The sequence below is a fragment of the Mytilus edulis genome, chromosome 7, assembly GCF_963676685.1.
Source record: "Mytilus edulis chromosome 7, xbMytEdul2.2, whole genome shotgun sequence".
Lineage (NCBI taxonomy): Eukaryota > Metazoa > Mollusca > Bivalvia > Mytilida > Mytilidae > Mytilus > Mytilus edulis.
Genome location: NC_092350.1, coordinates 4,998,328 through 5,024,256, shown reverse-complemented (window position 1 = coordinate 5,024,256; position 25,929 = coordinate 4,998,328). Strand labels below are relative to the sequence as shown.

Below are 25,929 nucleotides of genomic sequence, written 5' to 3'. Positions count from 1 at the left end.
TAGTTGACCTATTACTTATAGTTTAAGAAAAACAGACCAAAAAACAAAAAACTTAACACTGTTCAATGAACCGTGAAATTGAGGTCATGGTCAAATAAAACCTGCGGGACTTACATATAGATCATAAAATATTTCCATACACCAAATATAGTTGACTTTTGGCATATAATATTAGATAAAAAGACCAAAACTCAAAAAAATAAACTTTGACCAATGGACCATGAAAATGAGGTCAAGGTCAGATGACATCTGCCCACTAGACATATACACCTTACAATCATTCCATACAACAAATATAGTAGACTTAAATTATTGCATAAAGTATGAGAAAAACAGACCAAAACACAAAAACTTAACTATAACCACTGAACCATGAAAATGAGGTCAAGGTCAGATGACACCTGCCAGTTGGACATGTACACCTTACAGTCCTTCCCTACACCGAAAATATCCTAGCCATATTGCTTATAGTATCTGAGATATGGACTTGACCACCAAAACTTAACCTTGTTCACTGATCCATGAAATGAGGTCGAGGTCAAGTGAAAACTGTCAGACGGGCATGAGGACCTTACAAGGTACGCACATACCAAATATAGTTATCCTATTACTTATAATAAGAGAGAATTCAACATTACAAAAATTCTGAACTTTTTTTCAAGTGGTCACTGAACCATGAAAATGAGGTCAAGGATATTGGACATGTGACTGACAGAAACTTCGTAACATGAGGCATCTATATACAAAGTATGAAGCATCCAGGTCTTCCACCTTCTAAAATATAAAGCTTTTAAGAAGTTAGCTAACGCCGCCGCCGCTGCCGTAGCCGCCGCCGCCGGATCACTGTCCCTATGTCGAGCTTTCTGCAACAAAAGTTGCAGGCTCGACAACTAGACTAGCAGTTTGTTTTTAAATCCTCATATGGTCTTTTTTTATAATGGTTCATATGTATGTCAAAAGTGTTTGAGAGATTACTTTAGTGTGGTGTCCATCAGAGATTACTTTAGTGTGGTGTCCATCAGAGATTACTTTAGTGTGGTGTCCATTAAGCTGAACTAGTACTGTGGATTCAGTTATTTTGATGGGTTACCAATTGCATGGATTAAGGAAAATGTACATGTTAATGTATATTTGATTCCATGCATGGTTTTGCTAAAGTCTGCATACAATCTAAAGGATATTGTTATTCATTGAGCAGTTAATTTCGTGGTTCTGAACCAATGAAATCTACAAATATTGGTATCCAACAGAATAGTTTATGGGCCAGCTAATGCCTGCCTAGAGGCGCAAGATTTTCCTACTGCAAACAGTTTTCAGACTGTTTTTTTGCTTTTTGGTGTGTTTTTAATTTCAAGTATTTGTTATCAAAAGAGAGGCTATGTTACTTAACAAGACAGAAACTAAACAACAAAAATGGTCAACAGGTATATAAAAGGCAACAAGCTGACTTTAATACTTTTGATTGATTGATTGATTGATTGTTGGCGTTTTAATGCCACTTTTAATGCCACTTTTTAATGCCACTTTTTGTGCCACTTTTGTGCTATTTCATGGCAGGCAGTTTTATGGGTTCGAAATTAACAACTGCAGTGTTGACTGGTCACTTATTTCAAGTTGTCAAAAATATGTTCAAATTCAAAAAATATTTGTCAATAGTCTCACTTCCTGTTTTGTAGGCTTTTACTGCCTTTTTTTCACTTGGTAATCAAATTATAGGAATTATCTCCCTTACAACATTTTTATACAACTTGTAAATTTTCATATTGGAGAATATTCTCTCAAACACTTGTTCTCAGTTGACTGAGAACCAGAATCTAATGTTAAAGAATTCTATACTCCTGGAGTCAGAAGTCGGTAATATTAAAATAGTCCATTTTCTAAGAGCATAATTGTATTGAAATGTGTCAACATCTACTTTATAAGAAATAAACAGAGATCTTTAAACCAACCAAATGTTACAAATAAGCATATGATATCTTCTTTTATAATTTCCCACAAATGTATGGAAATCTTTAATTTGAATAAAAATGTAGAAAACATAATTTTCCCATCAGTTCCTGTCCTCACAGAAATATTTGATTCAAAGAAAGACAACTCTTGACAAGGAAAAATGTTTTGAAGGTTATGTCAATAAAACAAGACCAATGACACTTCCCCTCAATTATGTCTTTTTCAATTATCATAAATAAGCTTCATTACATTTATATATAGCCCAAAGAAATATTTCTATATTAATTTTATTTATTTCGGACTGACAGTCTGAAACATGACAGTATCATATTACCATAAACAAAACAATCTATAAATATACTCACAAACATCTGAATGACGCCTTTTTGACCACCGTGTTTTTTTCATAACATCAAAACTTTCCTTGTGAAAACCTCCAAAATGAAACTCTCCGTCTACATCAAATTCATCGACCTCCATAATCAATGTTTTTTAAAAAGTATTCTAACAGAAAAATTATTCCAGTCAGTCAGACAAACTGATATTGAGAAGAATGATTATTGGTAATTAAATATCATAAATCTGTCACAATATTTTAACTAAAATGGCACTAAAACTGTAAATATTGTGATAATAATAGGTATATTTTACAATCTATGGTAATCATATAAACCAATTATCAGTGGCCAATAATAATCATATTATCTCCTGGTTTATAATCATTGTATTCCAATAAGTTTAGGAAGAAGTTATCTCAGAATATCACTACAGGTGTCAGTTCCTTTGAAGTCATAAATCATAGGTAGATATGCTCCTTATCTCACCTGAGCAGCTGTAATGTTAATTGTAACTTTAATCAAGTAGCATCATATCCAACAGGATCCTTCCAAATCCAATTATTTGCTCCAATATTTTAAACAATGTTTATTTTATATCCAATTGCAGTTATTACTTATTTATCTTGCTTAAAAAAACCTAACTTCAATGAATGTTGCTTCTGACAGCTTTACTGCTACCACTAAACATTTGAATACCAGTAACATCCATAAATCACATTGTTCTAATGTTCAAGATTTCTACCATACAATTTTTGCTTAATGAATTGTCTTCAATTATTCCGAATATTATTGTAAACCATTTTCAGTATCTACTGTTCGTCTTTTACAAAACTATTTATTTATTTTCACTTATAAAGAAAAAAAAGTCCATAAAGTAATTAAAACCCAAAATGTTTACAAAATTAAACCTTGGTGGTAAATTCCTGTCCTCATGCCCAGGATGATAAACATTTAGGTACAACTAAAGGTGGTGTCATTGTCTTTGTCAATGTCAATCAAAAATTAAATGCAGACAGGTAAATTGTTACAAACTTCATGTTGTTTTTCTACTTGCACAATAAAATTACCATCATAATTGTAGGCAAAACTTAACTTATCTTTGAAGTTAAGGTCATCCCCGCCACATTATTTATGTATGTGCCTGTCCCAAGTCAGGAGCCTGTAATTCAGTGGTTGTCGTTTGTTTATGTGTTACATATTTGTTTTTCGTTAATTTTTTTACATAAATAAGGCCGTTAGTTTTCTCGTTTGAATTATTTTACATTGTCTTATCGGGGCCTATTATAGCTGACTATGCGGCATGGGCTTTGCTTATTGTTGAAGGCCGTACAGTGACCTATAGTTGTTAATGTCTGTGTCATTTTGGTCTTTTGTGGATAGTTGTCTCATTGGCAATCATACCATATCTTCTTTTTTATATCATTCTCAAATGTTGCTTTAATTTTTTAAATTTTTTTTTTAGGTCAAACGTAATGTATCAAGTATCATAATGTAAAGAATATATATTACACAAAGTCCTTGAACTCTTTGCCATACTTCAGTTAAAGAGGGGACAGAATTTATTTGTTTGTTTGCCATACTTCAGTTAAAGAGGGGACAGAATTTATTGGTTTGTTGTTGTTTAATGCAACTTTCTGCAGTCTTGGATATATCATATGGCTGCAAGTTTATATTGATCAAGAGATGATAAACAATGACATAGAACAGAAAACCTTGCACTCCTTGTCTGATTCAAGCACACCTCACTGCATACTCAAAAACTCAGAGTTCAGTGGTGTTTGATCACTGGAAATGATTTGTAAACCTTGACCTTGGGTCTGCAACATTTGACTATGATGATAACCTTGTTAAATAACACATAATCCAATGTTATGTATGCCATATCTTTTAATACTGAGAACAGTGAAACACAACATCTTCATTGAAATTTCTAATGTGAACCTAAGGTCTGCAACATCAATTCTTAAGTTTATGACCTTGACCTTCTATCTGTATTCCAAACTAATTATGATAAACTTTCCTGTCATGATGAACAATTACTGCACCACTCAGAGTATTGACAGAAAAACTTGTAATCCCTGAGAAGCGTAAATCTAATTTATACTGAATGACAAAAGCATTATCAAATGCACCACATTATCATTTAAAAAAATATTGGGACAGAAATTCAAACATATATATATAAATAGTATGTACAAGTGCTTCAAACAACATTTTAAATTTTTGTGTAATTAAACTTGCAGACAGGAAATTGTTGCTTAAAAGTCATTTCCTCATTAAGATTCTAATTTTACTTTTAAAAGCAAAAATGCACTTAAAACACTTATGACTTCATATTTTAAAAGTTTTAAAAGCCATTTCAATAGGTCTTGATTTATTTTAAGTACAATCAATTCTGAACAAGACTGATTGAAAGTTGGTGTTCATTGTGCCTCTTTCCGTGTTGACTACTTGCATTTCATAAAGCTTAGTTTTTGTTTGAGGAGAAATTAAGCCCAACCATAGGAGTATTAACGAATAGCTGGTTATTTTCGCAGGGTGCAATTTTACGCCTATTTTTGAGGCCAGAACAAAATCACCCAAATAAATTCTGCTAATTTAAAACAGCTCATACAAAGGTATTGATAAAGTTTTGAACCTGCCAAAATAATAACTGCAAAAATATATTGTATACCTTATTCAATGAAAATCGTGAAAATTTAACACCAATGAAAATAAGCCGCTTTGCGCTATATTATAAAATATTTCCAAGACCAAACTAAAGTGGAAAACCACAACCTTCAGTAGATATTACTGGTAATCTGATAATATTAAATTTGTGGAGAATGAGGTTTAATTGATTATTCTGTCTAAAATCAAGACATAACCAGTTATCTTGTGCTGTACTTATTTTTTGTTTTTTTGCTGTGTTGGTGTATTTTGAAACAACATAACTTTATTTATGCAAAGCATGAAATGTTATTTGCATAAATATGTTTATCGTGTCAAGAATACAAAGTTAATTGTTTTTAATTATCATACTGGGAATTCAAATTAATTACCAGAAACTTAATCCCAAAATTTTATGTAAATTGTTTTGTAAATAAACAAAAGATTGGTGACCGATTAAAAAAAGCTAGGCGGATGGAACGAAGAAAAAAAAATTTGTTGACAATTATATGCCAATCAAACCATTAAAATTATAACTACCCCTGAATGTAAAATTTAATTAATTATAAAAATGTTACTCAATAATTCCATATCAATTTTGTACATAATGTTTTCCTTCTAAAAGGTATTATCTTAGACAATTTTAACAATTGATTTTAAACCAGAAGTCATTTTGAGTTATACCCCTTTTCTTAATATTTCAAAAAAGTAATTTCTCTTAAGAATTTAAAATATTTCAACGTTTAAGAACGTCAATTTGTCAAATTCAGCCTTAATAATTCAAACACATAAAACTGTAAATGACATTTTGACAAATACGGCCCATTAAAATGTGTTTTTGTGATCTAAAAGTGTGAACGATGTATGTTAAAAAGTATGACATATTTATTAGACGGTAATAACAATGTATTTGAGAGTTAAAAACAGGTACATTTAGATTCATTAGATATCTCTCACAGCCGTGACACATAACAGTTAGTACTTTACCATTTGTTTCTAATAACTGTACATCATTTTTGATACATTATTACCAACTATTGTTAAGGTCTTTTTTTTAATGTTGTTTGTAAAACATTTTAAATATCTTTAAATGCTTTCCTGAAACAATTTTTCGGTGTTTATTTTTTTTTCACTTCTCAATATCCGTAACTTTTGAAGGAGTACTAAGAAATATAGAACAACCACTTATTACATCATATCTCCAAATACTTTTTTTGGGGTACAAGACCAATATATGAGGTTTTTGCAACATAATTTGTCAATATCACAAATAAACCAGTAATTGTAAAACACATTTTATATGATCATTGCATTTAAAATGCACAAAAAGAAAACTAACATGTTATGTATAGGTAATCACTGTATATCTCGGTCCTGCAGTACAAAGTTCAATATCTAAGGTTTTTATTGAAGAAGCTAAATGTTTTTGTGGATAATAAAATCTCTATGAGTTCCCTCCAGGGGTATGATTGCCAATGAATATGTATGTCTTAATTTTATGGGGGTTAAACTCCTTTTTGATTAGTACAGACAGACAAGACCCTAATTTATCAATTTCCAAGGAAACTGTTACTGTAATAATTATATAAGCTCTTCCATTAGAAATAACTTGATTTTACTAATATAAATCCATGTGATGTTATAAACTGATATACATTGCTAGCCTACTGTAAAGATGTCCAATTATATTCAATTAGAAGTATAAATTATAATCTATACTGGGTAAATGTGGCATGTTTTATATTTCTATAATCTTCTCTTGCTCTGATATTGACCTTATAGTGAAGGTCAAACTTTCAGTATAAAACTGACCATCATTAGAACATGTGACCTCAGGGTAGAAACTGGCCAACAAATAATTACATCTCTCTCTAGTCAACATTCACACTTTATTACAATAAATGACATTAAATCCAACCCTCTACTTTAATAATCTCTATCTTTCATCTCAATATCTTTTCTAGAAAATGTCCCAAACAACTGACACAAATTGGTAATAGTACATTTCCCTATTAGTTATTTCTTCTTAACATCTAAATTTCAGTCGCCTTTATTTAGAACACTGTTTTTAGGCTTTTACTTTTTACTGTCTCTTAGTTTAAGAAACCTGGAACCTTTACTATGGTTACAAGAGCGCAATTATTTGTTTACATTTTACCGGCAAGTTTTTTACCCCAAGATGGTACTCAGAATAGAATCCTTTACGGCTTCTGATTGGTTGATACAGGATTGGAATTACATTTAATCGAAAGCTTATCCAATTATTTTTAAAAATGCCAAAAATCATATTCACATTTTACAAAGTATAGAAAATATCTTCCATTTCTGCACGTTGAACCCATTAAAAATATGCCTTTTTCATTAAGCGAAAAAAGTAGACGATCTTTTTCAACTGCATTTTAAGTCAATTTGAGCCACATGACCCTATATATTTTTTTAGTTGTAATGCAACACTGGCATTTCTAGTAACAGGAACTGCTATCCGTTTTTCCCTAATTTGTGTAGTCTTCGAGAAAAAAATACGGAACACTAGTGGTACCCTATGGAAAATGCATTACGAATAATTGCGCTCTTGTAACCCTATGTGATGAATTTATATAAGGGAACTAACTCTGATTTATGTAAGGGAACTAACTCTGTGTAATGTAAGAAAGCCAGGACATTGAACTCTTTCTTTCATTGACTGGCAGATCATCCGTACAGTTTTTTTTTATCAAAAGAATCATAAAATGTATAGGTATTGTGTAAGGAAAAAGTAACTTTCAATTGTTAACTTATCATTTGCTCCAAAACATTTTTGTATAGAAGGGAATTAACTCTAATCTTCTGATTATAGTTGTTGTATGCAAGGGAATTAACTCTAATGGTCTTCTCCTAATGATTCTCATAAACTAGAGGCTCTAAAGAGCCTGTGTCGCTCACCTTGGTATATGTGAATATTAAACAAAGGAAGCAGATGGATTCATGACAAAATTGTGTTTAGGTGATGGTGATGTGTTTGTACATCTTACTTTACTGAACATTCTTGCTCCTTACAATTATCTCTATCTATAATGATCTTGGCCCAGTAGTTTCAGTGGAAAATGTTAGTAAAAATTTACAAATTTTATGAAAATTGTTAAAAATTGACTATAAAGGACAATAACTCCTTAGGGGGTCAACTGACCATTTTTGTCATGTTTGACTTATCTTTAGGTCTTACTTTGCTGTACATTATTGCTGTTTACAGTTTATCTCTATCTATAATAATATTCAAGATAATAACAAAAAACGTCAAAATTTTCTTAAAATTACCAATTATGGGGCAGCAACCCAACAACCGGTTGTCGGATCCATCTGAAAATTTCAGGGCAGATAGATCTTGACATGATTAACAATTTCACTCCGTCAGATTTGCTCTAAATGCTTTGATTTTTGAGTTATAAGCCAAAAACTGCATTTTACCCCTATGTCCTATATTTAGCCATGGCAGCCATCTTGGTTGGATGGCCGGGTCACCGGACACATTTTTTAAACTACATACCCCAAAGATGATTGTGGCCAAGTTTGGATTAATTTAGCCCAGTAGTTTCAGAGGAGAAGATTTTTGTAAAAGATCACTAAGATTTACGAAAAATGGTTAAAAATTGACTATAAAGGGCAATAACTCCTTAAGGGGTCAACTGACCATTTAGTCATGTTGACTTATTTGTAAATCTAACTTTGCTGAACATTATTGCTGTTTACAGTTTATCTCTATCTATAAGAATATTCAAGATAATAACCAAAAACAGCAAAATTTCCATAAAATTACCAATTCAGGGGCAGCAACCCATCAACGGGTTGTCCGATTCATCTGAAAATTTCTGGGCAGATAGATCTTGACCTGATAAACAATTTTACCCCATGTCAGATTTGCTCTAAATGCTTTGATTTTTGAGTTATAAGCCAAAAACTGCATTTTACCCCTATGTCCTATATTTAGCCGTGGCAGCCATCTTGGTTGGATGGCCGGGTCACCGGACACATTTTTTGAACTACATACCCCAAAGATGATTGTGGCCAAGTTTGGATTAATTTAGCCCAGTAGTTTCAGAGGAGAAGATTTTTGTAAAAGATTACTAAGATTTACGAAAAATGGTTAAAAATTGACTATAAAGGGCAATAACTCCTTAAGGGGTCAACTGACCATTTCGGTCATGTTGACTTATTTGTAAATCTTACTTTGCTGAACATTATTGCTGTTTACAGTTTATCTCTATCTATAATAATATTCAAGATAATAACCAAAAACAGCAAAATTTCCATAAAATTACCAATTCAGGGGCAGCAACCCATCAACGGGTTGTCCGATTCATCTGAAAATTTCTGGGCAGATAGATCTTGACCTGATAAACAATTTTACCCCATGTCAGATTTGCTCTAAATGCTTTGGTTTTTGAGTTATAAGCCAAAAACTGCATTTTACCCCTATGTTCTATTTTTAGCCATGGCGGCCATCTTGGTTGGTTGGCGGGGTCACCGGACACATTTTTTAAACTAGATACCCCAATGATGATTGTGGCCAAGTTTGATTAAATTTGGCTTAGTAGTTTCAGAGGAGAAGATTTTTGTAAAAGTTAACGACGACGGACGCAGGACGACGACGGACGACGGACGCAGGACGACGGACGCCGGACGCAAAGTGATGGGAAAAGCTCACTTGGCCCTTCGGGCCAGGTGAGCTAAAAAACTGGGATAATTTTTAAAAAGAAAGAAAAAAAAAAGCCTGGAATCCCAACTAACGCAAAATAAAACATAAGAATCAAGCCTTAATTTTTACCGAATGAATTCAAAAATAGGAAAGGGAAGTACAAAGGAAGAATGACCATCAAAATCTCCTTGTGAGGGAAATAAAAAATCCCCTTCTTATCATATTAATTGTCCTGAAAAAAGTAACTTGTAGCTTTTCTATCAAATCCTCCTTTCAGAAAGAATGCATTAGTTTGGTCCTCAAGTGAATATATTTTTCAAGAATAAACTCTTACCCTTTCGACCAAATCCTCCTCCAAGAAAACTGGAATGTCTTGTAATGCCAATACTTCTTCCTGAAAAAGATAAAAAGTACTGTTTATAATAAATTGCCAATGATATAATCTGACTCTTGTTAATATTATTTTATAATGTCTATATGTTAACAATGAGGTCGAAATAGGGGAATAAAAGTGGATGAGGGGGTATATGAAAAATACTTTGAATTACTCAACATAGGTTTTTTTTCAGTTTTTGGTTGATTTTCTTATAATTCATGCAAAGTATGATACTTTGATGGTGTTATAAGTTCGTATTTGACTATATAATATAATCTGCTCATAAAATGTACAAAACCTAAGTGTAATGTTTTTTTTAATTTAGTTTTTTTGCACATTTTTGATAAAAAGATATGAAAACACTTTTAGAGTTGTTTGTTCTACTCTAAAGACGGCTAAAATATCAAGAACTAATACATTCTGTTGAATATAAGTGGTAAAGTTATAATTTTGTATCAGTTTTTTTTGTTGATATTTCTGTCTTCTTTGCAGAGTTATCTCCCATTTCAATGCAAACCTCCATAGGAATTTTAAAATTATGAGTTTATAGTTTTCCTCAAGTTAGATTTTGTTGGACTTTTTTCTGTGTATATTTGGGGTACAATACTCAAGATTAATACTTAAAAATCGTATGTTGCATTTATTACTTCAATGTTAGGGTCAAATTTATGCTAGATTGACTGCACCACACACCAGATTATATTTATTGATCTTGAAGTTTTATTACAATTCTTACACCATGCTGTAGATTTTGGCAAACCATGAAATTAAAAATACAGGAAAATTTTTATCAACCAAATTTACTATTCAAATTAACATGGATATACATGTACTTGATTAATAAAATTGAGATTGGAAATTGGGAATGTGTCAAAGAGACAACAAGCAGACCATAGAACAGACAACAACAGAAGGTAACCAATAGGTCTCCAATGCAGTGAGAAACTCCCACATCCGGAGGCATAATGTCAATCAACTTAGTGAGAAAAAAAAAACAATACAAGCCCTTGACTCTGAAAAATTGCCTATGATAACTGCCTATAAATCATAAGTCAGATAACCAAAAATATAACTTTCAAGTTATGCTCAGATAAAAAGAAATAAAACAATTTACTTTTCCCAAGTTTTGGTTAGGGAAGTGCACTCATTGTGTTCTTTAACTGAAAATACTGCTGAAATACATTAGTGCAGCATGCAATAGTTATCAAAGGTTACCCAAGTTTATAATTTGATACGACAGAAATGCGTTTTTTCTAAATAAGACTCATCAGTGACACTCAGATCAAAATAGTTAGAAAGCAACAAGCCAATATTCCAAAAGCGGCTATGGGAATCTTATAATGCCTAGGTATGAAGGGTCATGGTTGGTTGGTTGGATGGGCAAATTCAACTGGGTTAAATAGGGTGAATGAATTATGTATCAAAACAAGCCAATACACTGTGTCATTTTCTGTATCAATCTCCATTGAAGAGGATCATTACCTGATCAGACATCAAAGGAATCTACCTGAGGATGATTGACAGGTGTAATTAACAAATTAATACACCTGACTGATCATGGAAGATTTAGTAAGGTTTTCTGTACAGAGATAAGACTAACCTATATATAACACTAGTTTCAAAAATTTCATAAACAAAACTAAAATATTTACAGACTTGTCTTGTTGGTTTGTCTGTCTAACTCTACGTTTATTACACAATCTTTACTTGCATATTCTTAAATACTACTCCTTGGTGAAATATCTTATTGGCATGTAAAATAGGTGTCCAACTACCACCCTTCTCTCTTCCTTAAATTTAAATTGACAGCATCCAATACCACAAAGACTCAATTAAGTCAATCAAACACCACAATCATTTCCCTAAATATTCTATCAATCCTGTCATATGATAAGCTGGAAGACTTTCCCACTCTTATGTGGTTAGTGTGGTTAATATTCATTCATTTAAATCAATTGTTTACTAAATAAACATATTTTCTTAAAAATAATAAAAGTCAGGGTCACATTGTTATTTGCAAAAATAATGATATATTGTATAAATCAGTTTAATATCACAATATAAGTAGTAAAATAGGTTTTTATGAAAAGTAAACAAAGTACCAGGAAAGTTAAGCTGACAGTGATTGGTATATCTGAAATATTTTAATATATAATTAATATTACAGTAAAATCTGATTAAACTGAACTGAAAACTTTGTTCAGATAAGACAGGTGAACAGTTCAGGCGCGGATCCAGAAGGGGGGGGGGGGGGGGGGGGGGTTCCGGGGGTTGGAACCACCCCCTTTGTCCTGGGTTAGGAACCCCCCTTTTTAAAATGACTGGATCCGCCCCTGCAGTTTCCACATATTTAAGTATGAAATAATTTATCACTGAAAGTGCTGATAGGAAAGTTCAGGGTTGCGTTCAATATCATAGCAGCTATATAGTCCTACAGAGATTTATGACTATTGAACTTGTAGCTAGCCTAGCTGCTACATAGATATTGATAGCAGCTAGGCTAGCTATAGTTCAGTAGAAAAAAATATACATAGCACTACGATATTGAATGCAACCCTGTTAAGAACTGTTTCCGATTTTCAACAGGTTTCACTGTTGTATTAATACTGTATACAGGAATGTCTGTGACTGAACTCTGTACCCTGGGTATCAAACAGATTTATCTAATGAACCATGTATGAAAATAAAGTTTATTTAATAAAAATTTAATAAGTTGTTGTTTGATTCACTATCTGGTACCTTGATGAGACAGACCTGGTTTTTATTGTTCTGGTACCTGGCTGAGACAGACCTGGCTATTATTGTTTATTTTGCTTACTCATGATGTTGTGTAACAGCTGGTCAAACTCAAGTCAGTCGATACAAAACACTTGATATTAAAATAAAATATAATGGGAAATAAGAAAACAGAATTTTGATTGATTAAATTGGGTAAGATAATAAAATTTTGTCAGTTAAAAGTTCTACAGAGCTTATGTTACATGTAGTTTATATGTACTGATTTTAAATAAAACTTCTATTTTTTTGTCTCATTTCCTCTGTATCAGGTTACAAACCAATAATTATAAGAAGTTGAGTCAAGGTCATGACACCATTAAACAAGGGCAATAACTTAATTTTGAGATTGTCAAAAGTTCATTTCCATGGAGCCTGACTGTCGAACAATTTATTTCAGTCTCATTGCAACAAAAAAATTGGTGCTGTAGAGCATTTAAGAGAATAAAAAAATATTGCATCCATTAAATTTATTGTTTAGATACCAAATGAAGCCCTCCTCCAGGTGCTTGATTTTCTTGCTGCGTTGAACACCTACTGTTGGCCTGGGGCTGTTTAATTCTCTGTTATTTGGACAGGGTGTTGTCTCTTTGACACATTCCCTGTAAAAAGTCATTGAGCTTTGTCATAGGGTTGAGGCAATATAAAACTCATGCTCTTGTTTTTTAAGCCCTCAAATAACTATAACAATTGAGTAAAACTGCAAAATTCCAAACAATCTTGACTATTTGTCTCAGTCATAATGATAAATGATATGCAGCTCAACCCACACCTAAAATGATATTTGCACAGGAAGTGCATCTTGTAATATATAATTGATGGCATTAAATCCCCCGTTGGGCATTGTATGTATATAAAAGTAAGGAGAAATGGCTAATTTTATATGAGACAACTAACCACCAAAAACATAATGCAAAGATGTTCTCTAACTAATTTAGCCTAAATATTTCTGTAAATTCCAAACGTTTGCCAAAACAAATAAGACATTTAATCAAACTACAACTTCATACTAAATGATGTAACAATCAAATTGTGTCATCAAGAATAAGCTAATATTAACATAACAGATCCATGCAGGCTTTAGAAAACAATAAGCAAAGTTTAAAATGTGACATATTAAAATTCTATGCATCAACTATATATGTAGCCTCCAAAAGAGGTTTGGACTCCTGACCCTCCCCTCTAAATCAACCTCTGCATAAGTTGATCTCTTCTTTAAGAAGAATTTGCTGGGCCAAATTAGCCATTAAATATACTTGCTTCTTTTAAAAAAATTAAACCAAGTTACCTCCAGAAAATTTTAATATTCCTCATAGGCTGCACTCACAGAACCGCTTATCTTTTTTTTATTAAAAATTAAACTAAACATTGCTAAAGCTATTTATTGAGTATTCTTGTGCCTACATTCTTTACAGTTTTGGGAAGTTTGCAGATGTGATATATTTCTGGGATTCACATGAAAGATAAGTTAATTGGCTCATATATTTAGATATAATATTAAACTATAATATATACTAATACAAGTAATCAAAAGAGGATAACTGCAGAACAATATAAGTAAATGATAATTAAACATCCCTCTTTTTTTGTGTCCCACAATAAATGTAACAAACATACCTCTTCTTGCAGCAGAGACTGGTAAATTTTGTCCTAAATTGAATGTGACAGAACGTTTTACACCTTTGAATATTCTTAACCGATTCTGTTTCATGCTAGGAGAATGGTGTAAGTCGGTTAACCTGCTCTCGTCTCTCAAACGCTGCATTTTAATAGTTCAAAGTTTTAAAATTATTTGACATTTAACAAAATTCCAATTTTTGGAAAGTCTCACTTAAAATTCAGATTTCAAAAAAATTCAAATTCTTGAATTTCTTCAAGAATATATATATATTTTTGAAATTCTAAATCTAATTTAAAATTTTCCACTTATATCTAATTTTCACTCAAAAAATGTCTGATGCTTTGAATGTTTTCCACCTATTTGGTACTGATATTATAATACTCCATCTCCCCATTAAAGGCACTCTAGTCTCCGTAACAGTCTCCAGTCACATTAAAATTCCACAATGTAAACAGATACTTTTATCAATGATATAATTAAATCCCTGGTAAGAATGTCTTTGTTTAGAAATGTACTCACTTTGTTAAAGGTTCGTTTACCTTTAGGTGTCAAAAATCACTTGATCAAGTAATGATGTATTAATTATTGTCACCTCTCAAAATCACTCACTTATAACCAAATATTAGTATTACTTATAACATTAAAATAATTTCCCCCCATTATCCTCCTGATAAAGTCTATTAATTCTAATTTCAAAGATGTGAACTGTGAATTATCCTTTACTATTAAGCTCCATCATTTCACTGAATTGATTGTGGACTCTTAAATGCACGAAAATCATTTTCAATAAATATTTTCTCACTTTGGAATTATTTTGAAAGTAAACGATAATATTCACAATTTTACAGTATATTTTAACGTTTGTGAAGTCCTTTGTTATAACTTATATAACGTGTAAGTATTGGAAGACTATATTCAGATGTTTACTTCCATATGTTACCACAGGAATGTAACGTTAGTCATATTTGGTATTAAAAAAACACTATTTTTTACCATTTTTAATTAAGTTCCGGTTGCCAATAAATTCAGTATCAGTAGCAAAAATCACATTAAACTTTGTAAATAAAGTAACAATAAGTTTTCTCAGGTTAAATGTAACGAACTTTAATTGCTTTTCCCTTTTTCTATCGTGACTGAAATTTTTGTTGAAAGACATAAAGGGTGATTTCTATACACTATGTTAAATTGAAATTGCCATCCCAGCCTCCATGTCAAGATTTTATCATACAAATAGTTTCGTGGTAGTGCCCATGCATACCTGTAGGTAATTACTCCAGGTAGATAGAACCTATTGTATGCTGGATCACATGTCCAAAGTCAAATGGTCATTATATACCAATATACTTAAGTCAGAAAATCAGAATAACCATATATTGGCTCACCTGGCATTGAAAAAAAAAACCTTCATCTTTTGAATTCAAAAAATGCCGCCTATTGAGTTTTGACATGGATAAACATATATTTAGCAAGGTCTCATTTGCAAATTAATATCCCCTGGCCCTTTTAAAATTCCCAGAATTTACTTTACTGTTAAAGAGAAATGATCTGAAAAAAAAATGTACTCGAGTCCCAGTTGATTCCCATTTCCATATCCCCTGGCCATTTATAATTCCCAGATCTTACTTTACTGTTAAAGAGAAGCCCAGAAAAAAAGGTGACAGGGTCCCAGTTGATTCCCATTTCAATATCCACTGGCCCTATATAATTCCTAGATCTTACTTTACTGTTAAAGAGAAGCCCAGAAAAAAAGGTGACAGCTAGGGTCCCTATTGATTCCTTTTCAATATCCCTTGGCTCTTTAAAAATTCTGTCACAACTTATAAAGTATACAGAATTTCGACCTTTCATATTCTCTGCTGATTTTTTCTAAATACAAAAAAACAATGTATGTCTGACTGGAATACTATAGATACAAGGGGTTATTATAAACGACCAGTAATTACATGTAGCTCTCAAATTCCTTTAAACCAGGTGAGCTAATAGGTTTCACCTGACATTTACCTTATATATATATCTAAAATGAAAATAAAAATTTCATTTCCCATTTGTTAAAAACTAAAATGCAGAGGTCAAACTTTTAAATATTTTGGGCCCTTAGCTATTTGTAACAAAGCCACAGCTCATTTAAACAAGCTTTAATTACATTTTAATAGATTTTCCATTAGATCATCACCCCTGGCTACTTGACAAGGAAAAGTATCTAAATATTTACCTATTATACCATATAATTAGGGCCTAATCTATCACTCTTAATTCATTTTTATTCATCCTATGTCAATACACAATACATATCATCAATTATTTGGTAAGAATGTCACAATGGTTTAAAGAAATCGTCATGGAAATACTATTTTTATTATTACGTAAAACATGTAATACATCAGAACAGGATTCCATCAATTAAATTCACAACATGAGCATCAACAAGATAACCAATTTAATATGCAAACCCTACACTTAGTACAAAATAAACAAAATTCTACAAAACAGATTATTCAGGAGGGGTGTTACTTGTGAATGAGGGATCATTGCCATATACTGATACAGAAATTTAAACTTGAATGAGGGTTAATTGGTTCATTGTCACTTATTTTTATTTGTTAATTTTTTTTTTAGGAATGGGGGTTTCAACCATAGGAATACACTTTTCCCGTCCTGGATGAGCAACTTATCTTGATTACAAGTGTCACTGCTGGTGGACTATCAGTCCCTGAGAATATCATCAGCTCAGTAGTCAGAACTTCGGTACTGACATGATATAACAAACTTTACTAAAATTGTCCGTTTATAAATTTGAAATTATTAAGAAACTATAAGTTTCAACTCCCTCAGGCAAAGTTGGCTTTAGATGAATTTGGCTATTTATTTTAGGTATTTTTGACATATACAGCTCTTCAACGGTTTCGGTACTTATACATCTTTGGATTTCAAATGTTTGGCTTTGAGCTTTCCTGATGAAGGTATATCTAGAAAAGCGCTTCGGACGCAAGAAATTTTTAAACTGTTGTTTTCAATTTTTTAAATGTAGGTCTTTCCTTAAATACATCAATCTAAATGAATATCAACAAACATCAATAAATCAGGCGACCAAGGACAAAATTGAATAGCCTGTCAAAAAATTTAAAGGTAAAAATGTACAGGAGGGGCACTACTTCCAAAAGGCATTATTAGAAAGATGTCAACTCTGCTATGCACAAGATGCAAAAAATATCTGAATATATCATACAACATTTTTAATATACCTGTTATATGTATTGATCTGATGTTAACAGCTGTTCGTCTGACAAGCAACATATTTCAGTGTGTAGTTTTATAAGTAATGTTTTCTTAGTAATTTGCAGGGTTTGGCAGAAATACTGCTAATTTAGAATTTAAGGCGTATATTTATTAAGCTTTAGTAGAAAACTGTAAGGAGATTTAACTGTACATTGTTGTTGTATGAATAAAAAGACAGTTAGAACAAATTTCAATTAGAAAAAAAACAAACAAAACAAATAATTAAAAGACATCTTGAGGTTTTCAGCAATAGACAGGTTTATATACATTGCAAAGCCCTAAATTATCCCAATTCTAAACTAGTTGTTAATGAAATTACAGGAACTATCATATATATATGTCATTAATTCTATATTCTCTAAATGACAAAAAAAGCATGAAGATATTAAAGTTCCCATGACAACTACTGACAAGGTTGCTTACCCCTGTCAAAATGCAACCATGGTTGACCATGGTTACCATCGCTAACCATTGATAACCATGGTCAAACCATGGTTGACTGTGCTGAAAACCATGGTTAACCATGGTTAACCATGATTGTGACCATGGTCAACATCTGACCATGGTTATGGTCAACATCTGACCATGGTTGACCATGCTCTATTTAACCATGGTTAACCATGGTTTTCCACGTTTGTGACCATGGTAAACATCTGACCATGGTTGACCATGGTCAATTTGACAACCATGGTCTAATCAACCATGGTCAAATTATTTGACAACCATGGTCTTGCACCTGACCATGGTCAACTTGACAACCTGGACCATGGTGAATAAATATTGATCTGGATTATACCCATGGGAATTTATAACAAATTGTAAATTACTTTGAGACTTTCAATATTAAAAAATCGTGCTCGTTTTTTCAGTGGTACAATGTTATTGACAATTTTTAATTTCTTTCTTCCCAAGAGGTAAATTGTGACCTTTCATGATTATTTCAATAACAATATATTCTCTATACATTTTAAAACACACATAAACTGAGCAGTAAAGCTATAGTGGCAGAGAATGCTATTTACAGTCGGGTCAAATTTGGGACTTACAAACTTTTACAAACTGGAAGTTGGAACTTACTTTCGATCAGTATTCCTTGTTTTTTAACAGTTGTACGCTGTCATTTAACGATGTATTTCTTTCTTCCAAAGACGTAATTTCTGACTTTCTCTCCAAGTTCATAAATCTGCCTTTCTTTATCATTATACGGCATATTTTAAGAAGAATCCATGACAAGTCGCCCCACTGGCAAGTCGCCCCACTCCTAGTCGCCCCACTTTTTCACCAACTCGCCCCACTTTAAAAAAACCGCCCCAACCTGGATCACCAACTCGCCCCACTTTTTAAAAAATCGCCCCACTTGTGAAATGTGTTAAATCCCGTTAATATTACTCCTGAAAACTCGCCCCACTTATAGAAAACGATAATATCTAGATAAATATATTATTAACCAGGATGAATGTATTAATGCCAACTCGCCCCACTTATGGAAAAAGATGTTATTCCGTGAATATTGCTCCTGCCAACTCGCCCCACTTGAAAGAAAACGATAATATCTAGATTTATATTATATTATTAACCAGGTTGAATGTAGTAATGTCAACTCGCCCCACTCATGGAAAAAGATGTTATCCCGTTGTATATAACTTAAATTCCGTAAATATTACTCCTGCCAACTCGCCCCACTTATAGAAAACGATAATATCTAGATTAATATATTATTTTGTATATAAGTTAAATTCCGTAAATATTACTCCTGCCAACTCGCCCCACTTATGGAAAAGATTATGAATAGTACAAGTATGAATAGAGTTAAAGGCTACAAACTAGCCCCACATACGAATAAAATAATTAAACTGAAATGTGTGTTGGCTTTCCAATTGGTCCCACTTATGAGAATTTTTGAAAGGCTTCCTTTTTTTTTTGTTCTTTTCTTCTGCATAGTTGAAATAAAACAGATAAAAGGTTAGGAACAGCATTTTTGTGACGTGTTTGTCATGGTAAATATATGCAATTTTCTATAAAATAAGTCAAGAATCATGTGTGTTTACATAATTTTATTCTCAGATGTTTGCACATCTACATAAGTATGCATAACAATAACATTTTAAACAAACATTCATTAGATAGAATTATAAATTTTCTGTTTGTTTGTATTCTGTGTAGATTAGTTTTCATTTAAGTGGGGCGAGTTTTTATATTTTAATTTTATATCTAAATATTACCGTTTTCCATTAAGTGGGGCGAGTTGGCAGGAGTAATATTAAACATAATTTAACCAATTTCACATGTGGGGCGATTTTTTAAAAAGTGGGGCGAGTTGGTGATCCAGGTTGGGGCGTTTTTTTTTAAAGTGGGGCGAGTTGGTGAAAAAGTGGGGCGACTAGGTGTGGGGCGACTTGCCAGTGGGGCGACTTGTCCTGCTTCCTTTAAGAACTTGAAAACATTTCAGAGTGATATCTTTAGTCTTTATTGTTTATGTTTATTCCCCAATCGGAAACACATGCGACGTCATGATCAATTATTATCACCAACCGTTAACAATGATTCACTCAGTGCGAAACATTTAAATGACTTGGAACAAACGTCACGTGATCTCAGTAAAGTTATTTCGCGCTTTAAAAATCAAGTGAAGGATTTGATGTCCAGTGGCAGTGTTGTCACGTAAAGAAGATTTGTTATCAGATAAGTACATTCACAGGAAATCTGTTTGATATTTTGTTTAAAAGATGTAAAAATTGTTACAGTATTTGATTTGGCTTTCATTAATTGAACACATGCCACCTGAAATGGGTCTTTAAATTTTTTTTGTCAGTGTCAGTTATTCATATCAACATAAATTTTATATTTAATTGTTTTTAATTCCAGGTGTAACTGATAAAACTGTACAATATGAAAATTTTGTCAATGGTAAAATAATTTACACAATCATTCTTTTGTTTGAAAGGTAAACCAAAAAAAAAGGGGGGGTACAATTATTTGTTTAAACAAAAACATGTTCATAATGATTATTTTGTTGGGTGTTTTTATTATTGAAAATTTGCAAAAGAAGATAAAACATTTTTGATCCTTAAAATCTGTTATTGTATACAAATTATCAAGAACAATTGATTCTTTGTGGAAAATTTTATGTTCTTGCAGGTGGAAACTGCTTTGCATTTTATGGATGAACATTTCTGCAAGGGTAGCTTTAAAGAGTTTCATGCAATTTAGCATTTGTTGGTAGTCCTGACACGAAAAGGAAGAGAAGTATACAGGCTCCATAACAAGTAGACTAACTGTTTCAAGATAATTGAAGATTGATTTGACAAGAATGTAAAATGGCCAACCATGGTTTAATGGAGATGGTTGACCATGGTTGACTCATTAATAACCATGGTTGACCATGGTTGGAACCACGGTTGACCATGGTTGGGACCACGGTTGACCATGGTTCGAACCACGGTTGACCATGGTTGTAACCACGGTTGACCAACCATGGTTGACCATGGTTAACCATGGTTCTAACCATGGTTCAAACTGCACACTGACAGGGGTACCTGTGAAGGCCCCCCTGCTTTGACATGTGATGGGGTTTAATTAGTTTTTATTGAGATCCCAACCCTCTCCCTTTTCCGTCTCTCTACAAACTAACAGAATATACTATTCTAAAATACACCAGGATGTCATTTAATGTAATTGGGTATTCTGCCTTAACCATGCTTTACCATAGAACATGGTTATAAGTTAGCAACAACAGACTCCACCAGAGACCAAACAATGATTTTTTTTTTTAATTTCTTTATTGCAAAACTAATTTTTTTTATCAGTGAGCATTTATCTAGGAAATATAAGACAGAGAATGTATGTGAAAGAGACAGCCAACTGATAGTTTACTATAAACTAGTATGTCTTAAATATTGAATATTTCATACTACAATGTATTAAGATGTGGAAAAATTTGTAGAATTATCTTACAAAAAGGTATCAAGCATTTTTCAATTCAGAAATAAACTCATTTCCATTCTAAATTTTATTAAGAACATTTTATAGGCCTGACATAGACCCACACATTATAATTTTGACTTTTGCACATTTATGCCACTACAAAACAATGTCTTCAGTAAACCTGTCACATAATTATCAACTATTATGTCTCTGTGTGTGTGGGATACATGTACAAATACTAACCCCCTTGTCACAGTCATGTTTACATATATGTAGCAAACAATGTTTGCGTTGGTCAGATTCCGTCAAAGTTGACACCTTTAATGGTTTTTAACAGATATTTTGTGTCCTTGTTGTCTAATCTGGTGAACCTATACAAAAACATCGTGGTAAATAATGTAACTTTCTTTCTTTGAAAATTTATTAAAAAACAATGATATTTTATTTGATATCTATTCTTATTCTTTTATTGACTAAAATGGTAGTAAAATTCTGAACAATATTTAGCCAGAATTCTCAAACCCTTATCTTGTTAAATATTTTCTTGTATCCTGTCTTTTTTTTCTTCCCTAATCATACAGTAATATAACAAACAAGATACCAATCCTTCTTGATAATGATTGGTTTAATATTTATTTAAAATATCATAGTTATATAGTTATAGACTTAGACAGGTCTACACACCCTACATGAATCAGAGAAGAAAATAACTGCATATCTTATCTTAAGTCTCTTACAAAATTTAATTAGTTTGTTACATATTTTTATTCTGGCAAGGTTATCATAAGCCAGAATGGGAGATAACTCTAAAAGATATAATTGAATGTTCTCAAACCTTTCCAAAAAAATGGAAAACAAAATAACAGATATATAGGATTAGCTATTCAGAGATAAGAATTTCCTTGAGATTTACCATCTTACAATTTTTTTTACCTTTCAGTTTGCACTTTGTTGAAGTATCTAAAAGCAGGTCTACATAAACAGAGAGTTGTAAACTGCTACACCACTTAGTCCTGAGTGGAATTTGATATATTGACAATCATAACACATCTTCTTATTGAAACCACACAGCAGTAAAAACAGATGTAAACATAGAAACATGGACATAAAGTCCCTCAACATTTCTAGGAAAACATGGACCATTTGTTTTTACCTTCCACGTGTCCATAACCACAATAGGTTCAATGAGGTTTCTTAACAATTCTGTGATGACTTGGACCATTATAACCTTAAAGTGTCTCCAAACACTAAATAATCAATGATATCCCTTGAAAATTCTACAATAACATGGACCCTTGTCAGCTTTTGGTGTCTTCAGTCAATAAGGTCCCTTGGCAATTATGCAATGAACTGGACCCTTGTTAGATTTAACGTGTCTTCGGTTAATAAGATCTCTTTAACAACATGGACCATTGTAACCTTTTGGTATCTCCAAACACTTGAGACTCAAAGATATCCCTTTAAAATTCTACAATAACATGGACCATTGTTACCTTTAAGTGTCTTGGGTCAATAAGGTCCCTTGACAATTCTACAATAACATGGACCAGTGTAACCTTTTAGTGTCTTGGGTTAATAAGGTCCCTTGACAATTCTACAATAACTTGGACTATTGTAAGCTTTTAGTGCCTTGGGCCTTTAAGGTCCCATGACAATTTTACAATAACTTGGACCATTGTAAGCTTTTATTGATTTTGATATTAAAGTGTCTCCAAAACCTGAAGACTCAATGATATCCCTTGAAAATTTTACAATAACATGGACCAATTGTAAGCTTTTAGTGTCTTGGGTCAATAAGGTCCCTTTACAATTTTACAACACTGTTGGTGTCTTCAGTCAATAATGTCCTTTTAACAACATGCATGGGCCATTGTAAACTTTTAGTGTCTTTGGTCAATAAGGTCCCTTGACAATTCTACAAGTTAGTGCAACATGGTTAGTCTTCGGCACAGGTTTTTTTCCCTATATGATCGTATACACAGATGTGCGGCTTGAATGGGTACATTTTTTCGCACATAAAGTATATAAATGGGTTGCGATTTCACCAAGGTAATATGTCAATGGGTCAATAATTTTCATCTTTCGATTAGATTTTTGTATAAATGCTGTTTTATTGTTTAAAATAAAGTCAAGATGTAGAAAATTTGATTTGTAACAACTGTGAAATACTAGTATATATGAATGGGTTATGATTTTTCCAAGAAATATGTTTATTGGTCAGTATTTCTCAAGACTACAATGTATGAATGGGGGGGGGGGGGGGGGGGGGGGGGGTTGAAATCCCAGCTCACTCAGCACATCTGTAACCAAAAAAACCATGTTGAGACCCCCTAATGATCTTCAGTGAATAAGATGACCCCTCACAATTTTGGACCAAGCTTTCTAATCTTTTAAGCCAAACTCAATGAAGGTCTTAAAATACTCTACATTTTAACAAGGTCATTGCACTCTCTGATACCAAATACAAAGGTCAAACATAGTTCATTAACAAACCAATAGAAGGGAAATAACTCATACTTCCTACCTGTTATTGTTGAATAATTCCGAGGACACTGTTGCACCTCAGTGTAAGGCCTTATCCAATATTCTGTTGGAATAATATTTTCCCAATCTAAACTTGTCATTATGAATAACTAGCAGATACAATTCAAATTGTAAAACATCTCTATCCTTTATAACAGCATCCCTATTTCAAATATTATATTTCCAATAAAGCTTCAATTCTCTAAAAGTATGTTAAATTAATTATCACATAATCAGTGGTCAACATTTAAATCTGTAATAATATTTCTCCTTCTGTCAAACCATTTTCTTCACATTACTAACAAATCACGCCACATAATTAAGATGTTGTCTGAGAGTTGTTTTTGGCACGCCAACAGCGAAGAACGGGTAATACTTTTCTGCGACAAAGTGCCAAAATACTTCCTGCTATGTATATACCTTGTGTCAATAAGTTTCAGATGTAAACGATAAAAAGTAAGTTTGTTAATCACTAAGTAACGATTATTTTGGGAATGATTTTACACATTTTTCTTGTTTCAAGTTATTAATCAGTAGTCCGTCATACTAAAACTAATTATAATGTTTTTTCGGCTGAAGTGGATTTCTGGTCAATCTTTGTCCTTTTTGTTTCCACAGAAACAAAATTAAATCTAGAAACTTGTTAAAAAGTCAAGCAATCAACTTTTTCCTTGATTATTTTCATAAAAAAAGTCTGAAGTAGAAAAACTTGGCACTATCAGCAAATATAATCGAAAAAATATTACTGGTGATTATATTTATATCAAATGAAATTATTTTCATCTGCATGATTACTTCTTTATAGTATTTCAATCCTCCAGTAAAAAAAGACGAGCTTACAACGAGATCTCCAAAATTAGCTGACAACGATGCAGGAAATATCTAATTCAAAAGCTATCTGATCACACAAGTCCATAGATGTTAACACCCCCGCTGATTCTTAACATAATCTTTGATCATGCCCAGAAATTGATGTTTTAATAGAACACATAAAAAAATATCAGTTGCAATCATTACATATGATCAACTAAGTTCCTGTTATTAAAGTCTTCTAGTGTATATTTCTTCCTTTGAATATTATAGAATTTTTTTTTCGCTATTATTTATATGTTATTAATAGAAATGGTTTATCCAAAGAAATATATCCTCTTTCATTCCACCAGAGCATTATATAATCTCATGTCAAACATTTATCTTCAACATTTCAAGGAAAAAACTCAGCAGATATCAGACAAACTATGATTAAATTTCATAAAAGTTTAAATCTTGCACAGATTATGAAGTCAACATGTAAAATGAACTCCTCTATATGAAATTAAATTTGAAGAGCTGGATATAAATATATAATTCCCAAACCTTGTGATGTAGACATTGGATAATGAAAATAAATCCTTAAATATCATCTGAGGTGAAAATAGGAAATATATCAGAAAAATGCTTTGTTGCTGAAATTCAAGGAAAAAACATGTCAAATGTAAATCAGAATTTTCCAGAATTTTCAATAGTTGTATATAAGTCTTTATTCTAGTTGCTGTATGTTTTTTTTTATAGGACTTTAATGTATATATAAATTAAAAACAAATCAAGGTTTCTCCTATTATATGGCCTCAACTTTCACCTGAATTGATACCTATAATCTAATCAATTTTCAATTTCTATTGTAATAGTTCAGAGTACAATAGGTAAATGATAGGTTATTTGCTCTGTATCCAAATTGTCAAAATATATCGATCATTTATCAACAACATCACCATTTGATGTACATAAAATTTATACTGTATACATATATATATGTATATTTTTTAATGCCTTTGTATTATACATA

General features: G+C 32.1%; 1 protein-coding gene across 9 annotated transcripts in view; it reads right to left on the bottom strand.

Moving 5' to 3' along the window:
- Window positions 1-25,929, bottom strand: part of LOC139529799 (rho family-interacting cell polarization regulator 2-like) — an 80,865-nt gene that overhangs the window by 44,572 nt on the left and 10,364 nt on the right. For 3 of the 9 annotated variants that reach the window (XM_071325707.1, XM_071325711.1, XM_071325705.1), the window contains one exon: window positions 9,944-10,003. Coding sequence is in view for 6 of the 9 variants with exons in the window: in XM_071325700.1 (XP_071181801.1) it covers window positions 9,944-10,003; window positions 14,378-14,525 (208 nt within the window). In the remaining 3 variants the exon portion in view is untranslated. Of the gene's footprint in view, window positions 1-2,315; window positions 3,250-9,943; window positions 10,004-14,377; window positions 15,657-24,105; window positions 25,206-25,929 lie in introns of those variants that run through there. The other 6 variants (XM_071325702.1, XM_071325701.1, XM_071325700.1 and 3 more) reach the window with 6 other exon arrangements.